The sequence below is a fragment of the Protopterus annectens genome, chromosome 15.part0, assembly GCF_019279795.1.
Source record: "Protopterus annectens isolate FY-2018-M chromosome 15.part0, PAN1.0, whole genome shotgun sequence".
NCBI classification, from domain to species: domain Eukaryota; kingdom Metazoa; phylum Chordata; order Ceratodontiformes; family Protopteridae; genus Protopterus; species Protopterus annectens.
The window spans coordinates 143,818,114-143,835,116 of record NC_056749.1 but is presented as its reverse complement, the minus strand read 5'-3'; the positions used below and the strand labels follow the sequence as shown (position 1 = coordinate 143,835,116).

General features: G+C 37.9%; 1 protein-coding gene across 2 annotated transcripts in view; it reads right to left on the bottom strand.

Annotated features, from left to right (window-relative positions):
- Nucleotides 1-4,935: 4,935 nt before the first annotated feature.
- DIAPH2 (diaphanous related formin 2) overlaps nucleotides 4,936-17,003 on the bottom strand; it is a 5,354,951-nt gene continuing 5,342,883 nt past the window's right edge. For both annotated transcript variants that reach the window (XM_044057628.1, XM_044057629.1), the window contains one exon: nucleotides 4,936-7,357. In XM_044057628.1, the coding sequence (XP_043913563.1) occupies nucleotides 7,293-7,357 (65 nt within the window). In that variant the 3' untranslated portion in view covers nucleotides 4,936-7,292. The remainder of the gene's footprint in view (nucleotides 7,358-17,003) is intronic.

Genomic DNA, 17,003 nt, shown 5'->3' with positions numbered 1-17,003 from the left:
TTCAGTGGATTTATTAGGAGTGTGGAAGCAAAAAAGCAGAGATATGCAGATGAAAAGTTCAGGAGCAAATAAATATACAGCTAAAACATTAAGTCACCAGTTAGATAGCTTTCATTTAAGACATTTTTATTTCAAGTAACAGCATTAGCTTCATAAGTCATATTGCAGAAATTAAAATGTACATATAAATTTCTTCTTATTCCATGTTTTGTGTAGTCAGAAAGAATGACTGCAACTTTATTATACATTAAAATTTGTCTTCACAATCTTACCATAAAAAGAGGCAGCAATATACACACTTTAAATACAGTTTCATGCTAACAGTGGAAGTGTTTTTTTCTGTAATGCACCTTGATACTTTAAAGAGGAATCCCTAACCACAGATTATGCAGTAATATTCATAGTGATGTATTATTATACTGTACATATACAGTTGCAATGCCATTGCATAAGGGAGCCACTGGCCAGGCAATGCTGTAGAACCAGGAGCATCACTCAGTTAATTTATTCACTGACAAATACTAGTCATAAAATAACTGAAGTACACAAAGGTTACCTAAAAACAATCCATAGTAACTTTCTTATTGTTAAAGGCCCTCTTTAATATACATTTATTTATATATTTTATATAATATACATTATAATGTAGTAAGAAATAGTGCACAAAGCTTTTTTATTAAAACTATAAAAGTAAACATAAGCACTTACAAACAAAAGCAATTAAACTGTAATAATTTAAAAAAAAAGTATTAAAAACCTTCTGGTTATGAGATTCCTGCCAGAAATTGATATATTCTACCCGCATTGACAAGGTAAGGCATATTCACTTTCCCCCACCCTAAACCGCATTGAACTTATTTCTGTATCAAGTCAGATTACAAATTCTGTCTGCCATTATAATAGTTTGTGCTATGGACATGGTGAAGAACTCTACAAAAAGACAGTGTACCTAAAAGAAAGTGGACGTGAAAGTGATGAATGTAACAGGTGTTTCTGTGATGTATGTGAAAAGAAAGGAAAGTATTTATAAGGCAATGAAGAAAATGTGAGACCACGTGGAAACAACAAAAACTGTTTCTGCAAGTCGATCCTTGTTTTTCTTTAAACATGAGATTACACGTCTTTTCAGATGATGAGCAGAAGAGGCAGCTAACAAATGACATTTCTAACTTGCTAATTGCAGTGATTTTTCTGCTGAAGGGGGAGGACTCTAAAACCCTTTCACTATGTTTGTTAGGCATTGCTACATTTATAAAGGTCATACCTCTTAACTTCTTAGAGCTAGATATCTGGACATAGCCAAAATAATGGGGGGGGGGGGGCAAAGGCCCAAAATAAGGAGAGATTTTAAAAATTGTTCTTATAAACTTAGAAAGTTGCTAAAATAACAGGTTTTGCATTAGCATGCATTTTCTAAAAAGAAAATGAAATCTGAAAATTAAATATCTGTCATTATTTAGTGACTTCAGTCCTCAGTGATTTGCCAGAAAACCACAAATTTTGTGAGCAATACATCAAAAATATGAGTCACAAATCAGAATGATATGCAAAAATCTGGAAAGCTGAGAGGTATGCAAAGGTGTGGCAAAATAAGTCTTTCTGTTAGGCATAAATAACATTTTGATGAAGCTGAGACCAAATGAGTTTCTGAATATTTAAGCGTGAATCAATTGCTGAAAAAAACAGCTGTTAGTTGGTAAAGGGGATACATTCTCAGATTTTCTGATTTTAACATCATATTCATTTTTGATACAGATTTTGTGATTTTAACATCATATTAGTTTTTGATACATCTAGGCATACCTTTTGATACCCCAAATTAGCCGACTTCTGTGATGATAAATTCTCTGATGGGATAGGATTTACCTTTGCAAAAATATTTACAAAAACAGGGCTTAAAATAAATTTGCTGTCAGAAGACAGCTTGCCTTACAATTAAGGTGACCTTATAACTAGGCAACAGCTTAATTTAATAAAAAGGTAAGAAGCAATTGTTCCCCTCTCCCATTCCTGTAATCAACAAGTGAATGAAAACATGAAAAAACAGGTACATTCAAAATATTCTCAAATGCTTTTAAATGACCTATCTGAGCCTTTTAAGATTATGTGCATATTTAAATGAATACCCGACTACAGCATTTGAAGTCTAAATGCACTGTGAAGTGGTACAATCAATAGTCAATAAAGAAACAAGTATGCATGTGAAAGAAATATAGAAAACAGGCAGGTACACCTACTAGAGTCATGCAAACAAACTTGCATTTAATGATAAAGTGGTCAATGTGTAGAACAGACTGCAAGTTGTTTTGTGAAATTATTGCATGTTTTTGCACTGGTTTTAAATTATGTTGGTTGTAAAGTATACGTAAGTCATTGTAAACCATGAATAAAGTGCTCACTATTTAACAGTTAGTTCACCTGGAATAACTTCAGCAAAATACAGCATTTAGTTTTATTCCTGAAGGTTTCTTTTTTAACCTATTGTTAAACAGAATAATTGAGAATGCAGTGTGGTAATTACCTTTCAGTTTTACTGAAAAATGTTTCATAGTTAATGAAAAAGTAATTACACGAGACTGGACAATTTAAAAGCGTACGTCATGCAGAAGAGCAGAAAAATGGTTAATTATTATGGGCAGTACAGAAAACCGTATGCAGAACGGAGCTATACAAATTAAGCTTAATTGAATTAACATTTTAGTCATATATACTAGTATCTACAATTTTCTCCATCAGGCAAGTCCTGGACATACTTAGAAACAAAAATAGAGTACATTTTATATTTACTTTATACAGTTTCACTTTATTACATATAAAACACTTGTGCCAAGCCCACGTTGCGGTGCATGGCACTTGATCGATAAGTTTGACATGAGCCATGGTGACTTACAGGTCTTCACATGAGAGCACAGCTTACAAGTTGTCTCAATTATATCTACACTTAAATTAATGCACAAGATTCTGTGCTTTCCGGCTATAATTCTTTTTTTACTATTTACTTCTCAGTCTTATCACCCACAAGTAAATAGGTAAGAACTTCAGAAGAATGTTGCTCAAATGCATTACCATTTCTGCAAGCCCAGAAGCAAGTGAATACAATTACTTTACACTGTAAAATTCAAACACACTTAAATTTGACTATTCTTGACAAATGAGGTGAACCGCATACTATCAATAAAAAAAAGAAAAAGAAAGGTACATCATGCACCTCTGAAGATAATGTACACATGGTTTTACAAAGATCATTTTTCTAGCAATTTAGAATGCTGATGCTTTTATTAAAGGTTTCTAAAGATTATTCAAATATGATCAAAGTGTTTGCACTTGTTGATTTCTGTGGAGGGATGAGTTTCCAGTTTAGATAACAAAAGGTGACATATGGCTGCATTACATCAGCATCTCAACATTCTAGATGACATATTAATAGTATAAAACAGTGGACTAATGCATGTATGCAATTGTTATAATGTGCACATAACATGTCATTATAAAATGAAGGTTCATTAGTATTCAAAATGTACATACTGACAGGGCAATCAACATGCTTGCTGTAAATCCAGTGTTATTTACAAGAAGCTGGACAGTCAGCTAGGGATATTAAATAGCAACATCCACCAGTTCTGCTGCTCCACAAGGTAAACAAAACAAACACAGCCATCAGAAGGATGTTTTTATGGATAAATTTGCGTGGGACTTTTTTCACCACATCAGGGATAGAGGGGCTTGCCTCTTTGCAAAAAAAAAAAAAAAAAAAAAACACTTAAAAATTTTTTTTTTTTTTGCTTACTTTTCTAGGTGTGATATTAGTTTAATCATTCTGATCATCAATGATTTCTTTTTTGTCTACCCAACAGTGGAGGCATCCCATTCATTCCTCTTAAGGGCAAGAACTGAGCAGTGGGGACACAGGATGAGAGAGAGTAACGAGACATTTAAAAAAAAGGGCAAAGTTGAAGCTTTAACACCCTAACCTCTTTGCTCAATGTCCCCAAATGTAAACATTTAAAAACACGGAAAAACATATTTAAAATTATCAAACTCACTGCTGAGACATAAGCAATTCTGCAACTGTCTTTATGTAAATATGATTTGTGCACAATCCCGATTTCTTAAAAAATCTGACAAAAAAGGAGGAAGCCCAGTAAGGATTAAAACACAGTTATTAACTAACAAAACAAAAATGGCTGCCAAAAGTGATTCAATGGGAATCGCTTTTCTAATTCAATGAAGTGAATGATTTCCACTGAACAGAGTTTTAGGAATCTGGTAAGCTATTTTGTTTTATTTTCCTGAAAAACAAAAGAGGCAAAAGCAAATGTACTGTGTAAGAATTGACATGTAGCTGTCCGCTTTCTATGACAAGCCAGGGGAAAAAAAGTTAAGGTTTATTTATACAATGACTTTATTTAGAAAATGTAAGAACATTTTTTTTTAAAATGGTATCCCTGTATATTAGCAATTGCCTCTGGCTGACTTTGATTGATCACACCAGTGAAGTATTACGTAGACACAAATGTTAGAAGCAATTACAATTTTTTTAGTATTAATGTTTAAATCTATGTTTAAATCCTAAACATTTAAGAGCTACAAATATTGTTTTCAATTTGTATTAAAGTAAGTCCTTATCACTTGCCCTTAGGCATGCTTAAACAAAACATGCTTATGAAAATATGTTATTCTAAAATTCTCATTACTAAGAATGGCATTCAAAATACACTGGTGCAATATTTTTTCTATTCTTGACCAATGAACTTCAAGTTCTTTCTCCTCACCTCTCAGCTGTCTCATACAGCCAGTTATTTCCCTCAAGAGGCAAGATCAGTATATCCAATTCAGATATCCTATGGGGAAACAAAGTTTGATTTCATTAGTGTCAATTGCTTGAGGCTCAAAATGCTGAACATTGAGTCAGCTCCACAGGAAGTCATTGTCAGAAAGTTTTGGCAGTAATGAATCCATTTTTGGAGTAAGTTCCCCTTTCTTTGTTTTAGTGTGACTACAGAATAGATTTTTGTAAGTTTGGGGGTAGGAGGTTACCCCCCACATCACAGGTGGAGGAAGGCTTGCCTCCTGCAAACACACTTAAATTTTGTTTTTTGCTTACTTTTCTGGGGGTGAAATTATTTCAGTGCTTCAGATCATTGATGGTATGATCTTTTTCAACCCATTCCAGAAGCATCCAATTCATTCCTCGTAAAGGCAAGAACTGAGCAGTGTAGAGAGAGTCATTACCCATTCAAGAATGGGAAGGTTGCTTCTGCAGATGATGCAACCAGCAGAACAAACACCCCCACCTTGAAGGCAGCACTTACACAACACCTCCAAGCTCCACCAAGAATTCTATGATAGGAATGAAAGCTTCAGCTTGAACAGATGTTACTTCCTTTTTTTTGTACATAAACATTAATGCAGCAACTATCAGGTCTAAGATACTATGGAACTTAAATAAATTTAGTCATAAGGTTGAACAGTTACTGAAGATTTCTACTTTATATCTTGTGTGTAAAAATGCAGGTTCATCTGATAAATTCTGACAGGCCACCTTGTCATTATGATATGCTGAGATTGGAACCACTTCCAAATACAGTGTACTTCAGCAGACAGAAGCAAGACTGTTCTATTCCTTCTGCCAGTGTCAGATAAGGAAAGATTATGAGCAAAACTTGCAACATCAGCTTAGAAATGTTGTAAGGCATCTATATAGTATCAAATATTAGAATTTGTTTAACAATATAATGAAGGACAGAGTTTCTATCCTGCATATTTATCTGATGAAACAGAAAAACAGTTACACTAAAAACTATGAGAACTACATCTTAACATGGGAACACAGAAGAGGTGTGATACCTTTTCTTGAACCAATAAGACGTATAGACTAATTCAAGCCCTTCATCAACAGCTTGTAATGAAGGGCTTACATTAACCGAAAAGTCTGAATATTTGTACTGTACAACTTACAAAAGCCCTTAGACTTTTTCAGGAAGTCATAGCATATTCATTTATGTTGAACAGGTTATTACATACCAATGTCTACACAGTTAAATGATGCAAAAAATGACTATTCCAGTCAAAAGTAGACTGCATTATGGAAAAGTCGATAATTCCAACAGAGAAAGATGTATACTAATCTTCTTCTGCTGAATTATAGTTACTATGGTAATATTAAAATATATTACTTTATCTGAAATTTCCCATTAAGATGAAGTAATGATGTAAGGAAGTTTGTTCCTTAAATACAGTATTACAAAACAGTAAAAAGAAGGTTGGTCATCTTTTGGCAAATAAAATTTAAAAAAATGTCTAAGCAGTGTCTTCTTTAAATTTTGTTAAAATCAACAGCTAAATAGTAATATACTTTTTGAAATATTAGCTGCTCCTTGGGAATTCTACAGCTAGTTCAAAAACTAGTCTTCACTCTTCAGCAAAAAGTATTAAAAAATGAAATAAGAATAAATTGGGTAAAAATACTGTATGCTATATATAACTCTGCCCTTTAAATAAAGTGAAAAATGTTTTATTTCATTTAGTAGACATTTGGGGACCAAACTATGTTGTTGTATGCTTTTAGTTTTTCTTTATCCAAGAATGACAGCTCTAATGCTGCTATCATCTAGGGGACATACAAGGATATAGTGCAGCTACCACCCATGCACAGAGGTAGCCAGGTTTCTAAAAGGTCAGGCAGTAATTAGACAAACACTGATGAAACAGCATCACATGTGAACTCAACGTTTGTTCAGCCAACCTAGACACCGTCATTTTATCCCAGGAACAGAGTTACCAGGAAGTCATTGCTAGTCCATTTTGTTTCCTCATCAGATTTACATTTCTCTAGCTATATAGGGATTAAATGTTAAAACGAAGGCATTTGATAAGAATCAGACCCAATAAGATCTCGTTAGTTTGTTCTGCAGGAAATCCCTTGTAAGTGCCTTTAAAAGGTGAAACTACTTCAACGTTTGCAAAATATAACAGGTAATAGTAATTCCATGTGTACAGAAACCCTCCTTCCTTCTTCTGTACCGTGCTGATGGTCTTCATGAAGTGAATTTAACCTCCTTTCTTCTTCCTCTTCTACTGCAGACACATTTACATGGCCAGAAAGATATTAGTCTCTTTAACCTTCAGTTCTCCCCTTTTGCAGTGTATTTCATCAAGAGCCTGAATCCACACTCCCCCGCCAATATGCCCTCTTTTTCTTTTTGCCGTATTACATATATAATGGTTTTTGAAAGTCTGTTTTCAACAAAATCAACCACCTCCAAGCAGGCTTGGTCTTTGGCACTGAGGGATCATACAACTGAAGCATTTCCATTGTGACGAGAGCGTGACCTCTCCAAAGGAGCTCGTCTGTTATCTGCAGTATAAAAAAAAAAAAAACAGAGAGAGAGTACAACAAAAATCAGGTGAAATTCAAAATAGTGGGAGATAGAAATTCACAATGTCAAGACATTTTGAAACAGACTTTAAAAAGACATTTCATTTAAACTGAATATGTAAATAAGTAAGTAAAAGACTGGTGTTATAGATGCTTCACCAATGCAGCTGTCAGCCCAAGTTCAAGAGCTCTGTAATCAGTAATAAATTGCTTTCCACATCAGAGAGGTGATGTGATAAAAGCGCTAGAAAGATGCATAGACACAGTCCCTTCTGAAGCCAAAGGAAACAAAAAGGAAATTGTTTTCATAACAAGAATCTACGGAGCTGTGTAGCAAGGGCTCTTCAGGCACCTTTGGGCATAACTCAGGCAGCAGTGAAAATGCACAATGATGCCTGAAATTTATAGCAGATGTAGTAAAATGAAAGGCAGAACTTCTGAGAAAGTGAAGGTCTCTGCTGCAGTATATCAGTGGCAAGAAGCTGTGCAAACATTTAAAGCGAACGTCACATGAATGTCTCATTAAGTTAAAAGATAGCTCTAGAAAGGGCAAATGCTTATAATGAAGATGCATATTAAAACAACATGAACAAACAAGACCAACATAAAAAAGCCACTAAGCCAAGGTGTAGCTCCCACAGCTAACTTTGCCTTTCTTTTTTTTCCACAACACACTTGACAGTTTGTTTAGGAGAATAGTGCTACATACATTGTTAACAGTTCCAAAAAGCAAATAGTGCAAAATATGACAGTATGAAAAGGCAGCAGTTTTTGACATCTACCATATTTTCAGTTAAGGAAACAGTAATTCCAGACTGCAAATTAGGAATTATCCAATGTCGAAATAGGAAAAGCAGTAAAAGGGCAGGGTAACAAAAAGGTGAAAACTCTGCAAATGCAGCAGTATGCCAATATGTGGAAAGTATACATTTAGAGGAAAACAAATAGTGATTTCTTGGTTCTTAATCACGCTATGGAATTTGTTTGTTTACATTGTGGAAAGAGGTACTTATCCTCAGGTGTAGCCCAGGAGCATGGATGAGGGATTTGCTCCAAGTCACACACAGTGTGCAAGTGTTGACTAGGATAGTTAAATGCAGGATCAAGACACGAAGATTAGCAATAGTACATAATTATATTGATCTGTGTTTTATGACCAGCAATAGTCATACAAATGCAATATGTACTGATTGGGAGGGTCTTCTGTTTACATACCTCAAAAGAAGCTTATAGGCACTTGTCTTTTCTTCCTGAAATGTCCTTAACTTTGTAGTACAGAGTGTAATATATAAAATATATATACCTTCACCTAGAATGATGCCACAATACAAAGACAAAATGATCAATTTCAACAACTGGCTAAGCGTCTGGTGTCATTCTAAGGGGATCCAGTGTCTGTCTGCCTGGGATGACATGATAGACAAGCCTCACTGTTTTGTCAGAGGTGGGTTGCACCTGTCACCCCTAGGTTTTTGAATACTGGCCAAGGCTCTTGCCATCCCCATAGTGCCTTTTTTAGGCAAGGCTCAAAGGACAAACCAACCACCGTAACCAGCACAGGTAACCAAAAACTAAGGGTAATGCTACTCAACGCCAGTCTCAACCTCAAAATGTACGCACTCAAGGCTCTCCTCAGCATGGAGAAAATTGATGTTTGTGCAGTGAAGGAAACCTGGTTCAAGGCTCAAGAGAGCACCCCAGCACTGCCAAGTTACAATTCATATCATACCTTCTGGCCTCAGTTACCAGATCGCAGTACAAAGGGTGGAGGTGTATCCATATTCATCAAGGATACCCATGTCTCCAGGTTAGTAGTGCAGCATGATGCCCCAGAGATCATCCATGTGCAACTATCAGCAGGCAAAACCACCTTTCACGTTGTAGCCAGTTATAGATCACCCACCATGTCCCAAGATGCTCCCTCAGCATTCCTTGAGACATTGGAAAATATAAAGGTCCTACCCAACACCATAATCTTGGGTGATTTCAACTACCCTGGAATAGACTAGGTGAACTACCAATGTTCCAACTCCTATGCTCAGCAATTCATATAATTTATAAATTCAAATGCCCTTGAACAACTAGTATGTTCCCCCACTAGAGGGGACAACATATTGGATTTAATCATCACAAATATGGGTGCCCATTGTACCACACCCGTTATCACTCCCTCCTTGGTCAGATCCAACCACAAACTGATAACCCTGGATATCCTCACCCCTCCACCTCCCCCAGTCAAAGAAACCATAGTCAAAAACCTTTCCAAAGCAAACTTCAAACTACTTGCATCCGAAATGGAAAGCTTCACATTCCCTTCCAGAAGGATAATGATATCCAGGATGTGGAATCCTACACCAAGGCACTCTATATGCATCTTCAGGATCGCATGGACCATGCTATCCCAAATAAAACTAAGACTCCTTCCTCAAGCAAGAAGGAACCAGTCTGGTGGACCCCGGCCATAAGCAAACTTTACAATAAAAGGAGGAGACTTATACAAAAAAAGGCCAAATCTCAAGTAGAAAAATCATCCCTGATCAGCATTAGTAAGAAACTGAGGGCCCTCATCAAGTCAACTAAAGCTAATTTTGAAAAGAAAGTTGCCAAGGATGCCAAGGATAACCATAAGGCCGTCTATGGCTACATCAAAAACCTAAATGGCAATGCTCAGGTCTGTTCTGAGCTAGTACAAAAATGGAACAAAATACACTGACCCTTCTGACATTGCCATCATCTTGGCTGACAGGTTCAGTGCAAATCCCCCCCCCCCCCCCTCACCACCTACAGGGACTATTACCATTCCAGGGGATTGCATAAGTCCAATTATTACTGTATTACTGATAGGTTGGTTAACAAGGCTCTATCTAAAGCTAAAAACACTGCCTCCATGGGACCAGATGGTGTCCCAGGCTGTGTCATACACGAGCTCCAAAAGGAATTAACCCCACATCTTAATACCCTGTTCAGTCTCAGCCTCTCCACAGGATATGTGCCCATAGAATGGCGCATGGCAACGGTGGTCCCACTACACAAGGGTGGGGCCACAATTGACCCTGGGAACTACCGACCAATAAGCCCGACCAGTCTGATCTGTAAGGCTATGGAGTGAATCATTATGGAACTCATAAATGGAGAGATTGGGAACATCCAGTCGCTGGACCCCGCACAGTTCGGCTTCGCCATGGGCAAATCATGCCTCTTGAACCTGGTGGATTTCTTTGAGATAGTTACTCAGGCTATAGATAAGGGAAAGGAGGTACACACAGCTTACCTTGACCTTGCTAAAGCATTTGACACCATTCCCCATTCAGGTATTATTGATAAGCTCACCAGCCTGGGCATAAACCCTTACATCACAAGATGGATCGCAAACTGCCTCTCAGACAGATCCCATAAAGTAAGAGAAGTGGGATCTATGTCCAAATCCAGACCAGTAATGAGTGGTGTGCCTCAGGGCTCTGTCCTGGGGCCCCTCCTGTTTGGCATATACTTCTCAGAAGTATAAGCAAGCACGGAAGGACTGTGGCTGACTAAGTTTGCGGACGACTGCAAACTGGGTGCTATAATAGAGTCTCAGACCGACATGGAGATCCTCCAGAAGGGCCTAAATGAGACTGATGCATGGTGTCAAAGCCATGGTCTCAAGCTAAATGCAAAAAAATGCGTAGTAATCCCCTTTGGAAAAAACAGAGTACCTGCAAACTACAACATAGAAGGTAATCCCCTGAAATCTGAAGAAGAAATAAGGGATCTAGGGACCCAAGTAGATAGTCAGCTTTCCTTTGATAACCATGTTGCCAAAGTGGTTAGAAAATCCTTCTATGTGACCCCTCTGATCACGAAAGGGTTCGCATCAAGATCTAAGGATGTAATGGTGCCCCTCTACTCTTCCCTCATCAGACCCATTATTGAGTACAATGCACCAATTGGAATGTACCTGGCTAGACATCTCCAGCAGCTGGAGAGACCACAGCGGTACCTAACCAAGAGAATTACTGGCCTCAAACAGTTGCCCTATGCAGCATGTTTGAAAAAGCTAAGACTGTTCTCTATTGCATACCGCTTTCTCAGGGGCGATCTCTGTCTAACGTACAGAGCCATGTCCAACCCAGAATTGTTGAACATGCTCCATCTTAGCAAAACCAAATCTACTCGAGCTACACGCTCTAGGGATATAAACCTCAACACAACAATGAATAGAACATGCTGGAGGGATAGATTCCCCTCGCAGAGACTTCCCTTACTATGGAACAGGGTCCCGATCTACATAAGACAGAGCCCCTCACTATCACTCTTCAAGAGGAACCTTGATGAGTGGATGGGTAACAGAAAGTTCACACCGGGGATCACACCAACAGCCTACTAGATAGGGGCCAAGGGTACTATCTGCTAGTACAAGGGTCTAGGGAACTACTAAAGGGGTGGTGAATACCGCACAACGTGGCTGGGCTAATATATGCCTTCCGGCAGATAGCCCAGTACCAACCTATGAACATAAATATGTGGCTAACATGCTAATAAAATGCTTAGAAAAAAGCCAGCAAGCTCAAGAAACACACAAAATTATGTTAACAATATAAATAAAGCAGAACTTTATTAAAAAGGCAATAAGCCATCAAACTTTTACGTCTCTCACTGGGTTACACTTAACCTCATGGATGACAAAATAAAAGCTTGCTGGTTTTGTAATAAAATATTTATCCATTCTGAACAGAACCTATGAGTGCCTGTATTGAAACAAGTTTCCAGTCCTATATGCTACCTCTCTTATTCACAGTCCATCAGATACAGGCTACACTAGCAGTGGAGTAACTAGCTATTTTGGTGCCCTGTGCTGTAAACTGATCAGGTGCTCTACGAAATTTAAGCTAAGCAGAAAAAAGAAAAACATTGAAAAAAAAAAAAAAAGTGTTCCCAATCTTCACCTCTGACCTCCTTAAGGAGCAAGCCAAGGTCTATTCTTACAGACCTACACTCCTCAATTCTGAGGAGCCAAAAAAAATAGTTTATGCCACACACAGAATGCAAATGTGCTTCATTTTTTATATTTAACATTGATCTTTACTGATCCATAAACATACATATAATCCTGTGTATTCCTTATTTATGGTGCAATCATGTTTGATCACAGATGCAATACTGGCTTTTATTACTGTTATTATGGGTACTAAACACATTCCCTAAAATTCTGGAGCCTGCAGCTGGAATTAAAGGGTCTTCATCTAGCTAAGCAGCAATGAGTTCAATGACCATCTGATGAATGGCTACGTCAAAGACTAAAAGTCAAATAAGGGAGGTAAGTGCAGTGAGGTGCAAGTGCAAGTGGGTGGGGCAGTCAGCAAACCCACTTTGTTGCAAAAAGAAAAATAAGTGAAGATGAATTATGTACAGCAAGTTCTTGACACTTAAGTGCTCTTCGATTACTGTTAGGTACCTGGTCTGTAAACCACTTTTCATATTACCCTCAAATTGCAGTTCATTACACCTACTTGATGACGGAATGATTGTAAGTAGCTTGTCTAAACTGCCCTTTATGTACATTTAACATTCAACCTCCCATCCGTCCATCCATCCTTCTGCCATCAGTCTTTCCGTACCTGTGCCACACCCTCTTGAATGTGTCCTTGGATTCTCTCTCTCCATTATCCAGTCTAATAATCCATTCCAAAAGCCAAAATCTCCCTCAGTAATGAAGTATGCTTTCAAAGCCCTCTCTTAACCCTCTGAACATCCTGTTCAGTGCGCACCCTTCATATCCCCCCCAGTATATTAGTCTAAGCCACTGAAAAGAACTCAGCTCCCTGTAATGTCCTTTGCCCACCATCCCATCTGACAGACAAGTTATCCTACAATCTAATCATAAAATTGCACCCTCCTGAACAACAGCAACTTCTGGCCATGAACCCTGTTAGCTGTTGTCCAGAAGACCGATACTCTATAGAAAGGTATCTGTCCCCAACGTCATGCCCCCTACCTTCATTAAGGTGTCTGTATTTCAGTAGATTTTAAGTGCCCCTCCACATAAAAGGGTACTATGGTTAGTGTGCCGGCACTGTCATGCACTTGTGCACTATTAGTGGTTTGTTGTACATCTGTGTCAGGGATCTGCCAGCATTACGATCAACATCTTCTGCTTCCACTGCATAGTTGGGAAGTCTCAGTTCTGTTCTTCAAAATGACTTTACAAAAAAAAAAAAAACATGGACGCTAACTACAGATAATCTCTCTTATGGATCATTAATGGCAACACAAATATGTGATTTACATTTAACATCTAACATTTCTGAAATATTTTTAAACCGTCAGTCCAAAGAACATTTCTGTTTTAACCTTATTTCTGTCAATATCATGAATATAACAGACATCCCAAGCTGAATGCAAGGTAACATGGTCTGTGAGTTTATACAGGAGTTATATACAAAGTGATACACACTGGAAACAGACACCCTATGTTTAAACAGACTATAGAAATAATTTCACAGTTTAAATTAAGCAAAAACTTCAAAGTAAAATCAAGTATGAGGGACAAAGTTGGAGGAAATCCACTGAGTCAGCTTCTCTTTACAACTGCAGCTTGTTTGCAGCATTAGTGTTGGTGACTTATTATGAAATATGTATATTTTTGTCAATGTATTTGTTTAAATTACTTTAAAGTCCAGTGAAATGCAAATATGGTCAACAACAGCAGTAGAATAAACTAAAAATCAGGAAATAAAACTGTGCACATTACCTGGCTTTCTGTGTGTGTGTGTGTGCACACGTGTGTGTGTGGTGTGTGCATGCGTGGGCGTGTGTGTGTCTGTGAATCATTTAGTGCAGGTGGGTTAAAAGCATTTAAATCTAGATGCCATTCACTTTCTTTTTCTCCCAGCCTCTTGTCATACTTCTCTTTCCACTAACTGTTTTCCTTTAGTACTTTTACAGCTGAGAAATTTAAAACACAATGTCAAATCCATATAATTGTTAAGTCAAGGTACTAGCTTATTTAGAGTTTCTGATGTCAATCAAGTAAACATTTTTCCTAGTCTTGTTGAAAACCCTTAAATATATATGCATATTTTTTCATTTGGACATACACCCTTATTGCCACAATTTGCATGTTAAGATTTTTTTATCCATTATATGAAGTTCAGAAAATGAGATCTCATAATTTCCTGTACAACTAGAGTGGTTATCACATGTAATGTTACCAAAAGTCAATTCAAATGTATGTATTACATTTGCTGCTCTATGTACATCTGATCTAAAATTGTCTTTAAGATTTTTTCCTTTCCATAATCTTTTGTAGTTTTGTCACCGAAAATATACAAACTATTTGAATCACAAGTGAAAATACAACACTGCATCCACACAATTCCCAAAATATACACAGTATGCACAGAATATTACAAGGCAAAGATTATCCATTCCCAAACACATACCACGCATCCTTACTTAGCTAGAAGGTTTCTGGTATTAAAGACTAATATTTAGCTGTATTTCTGGAAGTCCTGAACACTGGCCTCAGGGTTTACCATCTTTATCCATCCCTCTCTGTCTATGTACATATAAACACACACACACTCACAGACAGTAGTAGCTAGGAAGGGGCTAAAGGAGCAGCCACCCTGAGTGCAAAGTGTTATGGGGTGGGATCAGCAGAAATCCCATCAGTATATAATGCGTTTTACTGCATTCCTGGCTATGCTGGTAATGCATTTTCGGTCATAACTGAAAGGCTTTAATGCTCTATGTTAGACACAGCTGTTTGCAGCAACTTAGTTTTTTTTTTTTTTTTGCTCCTCAGCTTAAAGTTGAGGGGATGGTAGTGAGCACCAGAATAGCTAACTACACACACCTCTGTCTCTCTCTGTCTATAGATATATAGGTATGGGTGCCCTGCATATGGTCTAAATGTAGCTTTGTCAACATCTGTATCTGTTATCTGTATTATGACTGCATTTGGTTGATATATACAGATGGTCAACAGGTATGTGAGCTCGACAATCCCTGAGTAGGGGAATAATCTCTTTCCCCAGGGATTGTCTGATCTTGAAGTTATAATAATAATAAGCAGGGGGTTTGGGGGGTGGGGGGTGTGTGTGCAAAGAATGATGCTATTTTTTTTTTTTTTTTTTTTGAAAATAGCACGAGCAGAGGTTCTTTCTCGACATATGTGTGGTAAAGTGCTGACGTTTATTTTGTTGACCTTTTGAGGTCAAAGTTTCAGTGTATGGGCTACATGACTAAAGTGAGTAGACCTTATTATCATTTTACTGAAGTGGACTCAGTCGAATCCACTTTGCACAAAGTCTTAAAATCGAATGTTGAAAATGTCAACCCCAATATTTCTGAAGAACAAATCTAGCCCCATCTTGACCCACATTAACACTTGTCCTAGGTCGAATTCAGAATGTATTTTGTTTATATCTGAATTTGGCAATGTGAATTTTCGAGAACTTGAATTGATGATGTGTGTGTGTGTGTGTGTGTGTGTGTGTGTGTGTGTGTGTGTGTGTGTGTGTGTGTGTGTGTGTATGTATGTAAAATGTCTGATGGTAGCACTTCAGATGTAAGTTTGTGACTGGATGTTACCTAATTTGCATGTAGAAGTCTGTCTGTGAATGGTTGATGGAAAAAATCCACCTATTTTGTAAGTAGAGTCCTAGGCTCAGATGATTGTGGATTTTGCGAAAAGGATGGACATGGCTGTGGTGAATACATATTTTAAGAAGAGGAAGGAGCATAGGGTGACGTACAAGAGTGGAGGAAGGTGCACACAGGTGGATTATATCCTATGTAGGAGGGCCACTCTGAAGGAGATTGGAGACTGTAAAGTGGTGGCAGGGGAAAGTGTAGTTAAGCAGCATAGAATGGTGGTCTGTACGATGACGTTGGTGATCAAGAAGATGAGGAGGAGTGTGAAAGCAGTGCCAAGGATTAAATGGTGGAAGTTAAAAAAGGGTGATTGTGAAGTGGAGTTTAGGAAAGAGTTAAGACAGGCACTGGGAGGCAGTGGAGAGTTACCGAATAGCTAGGTAACTACAACAGAACTAGTAAAGGAGACTGCTAGAAAGGTGCTTGGTGTGACATCTGGACAGAGGAAGGAGGACAAGGAGACCTGGTGGTGGAATGAGGAAGTACAGGAGAGTATACAGAGGAAGAGGCTGGCGAAGAAGAAGTGGGATTGTCAAAAAGATGAAGAAAGTAGACATGAGTATAAGGAGATGAGGCGCATGGCAAAGAGAGAGGTAGCGAAAGCTAAGGATAAGGGATATGGAAAGTTGTATGAGAGATTGGACACTAAAGAGGGAGAAAAGGACCTGTACCGATTGGCTAGACAGAGGGACAGAGCTGGGAAAGATGTGCAGCAAATAAGGGTGATAAAAGATAGTGAAGGAAAGGTACTCACAAGAGAAGATAGTGTGTTGAGTAGATGGAAAGAGTATTTTGAGAGGCTGATGAATGAAGAGAATGAGAGAGAGAGAAGGTTGGATGATGTGGGGATAGTGAATCAGGAAGTGAAACAGATTAGCAAGGAGGAAGTAAGGACAGCTATGAAGAGGATGAAGCATGGAGAGGCTGTTGGCCCAGATGACATCCCAATGGAAGCAAGGAGGTGCTTAGGAGAAATGGCAGTGGAATT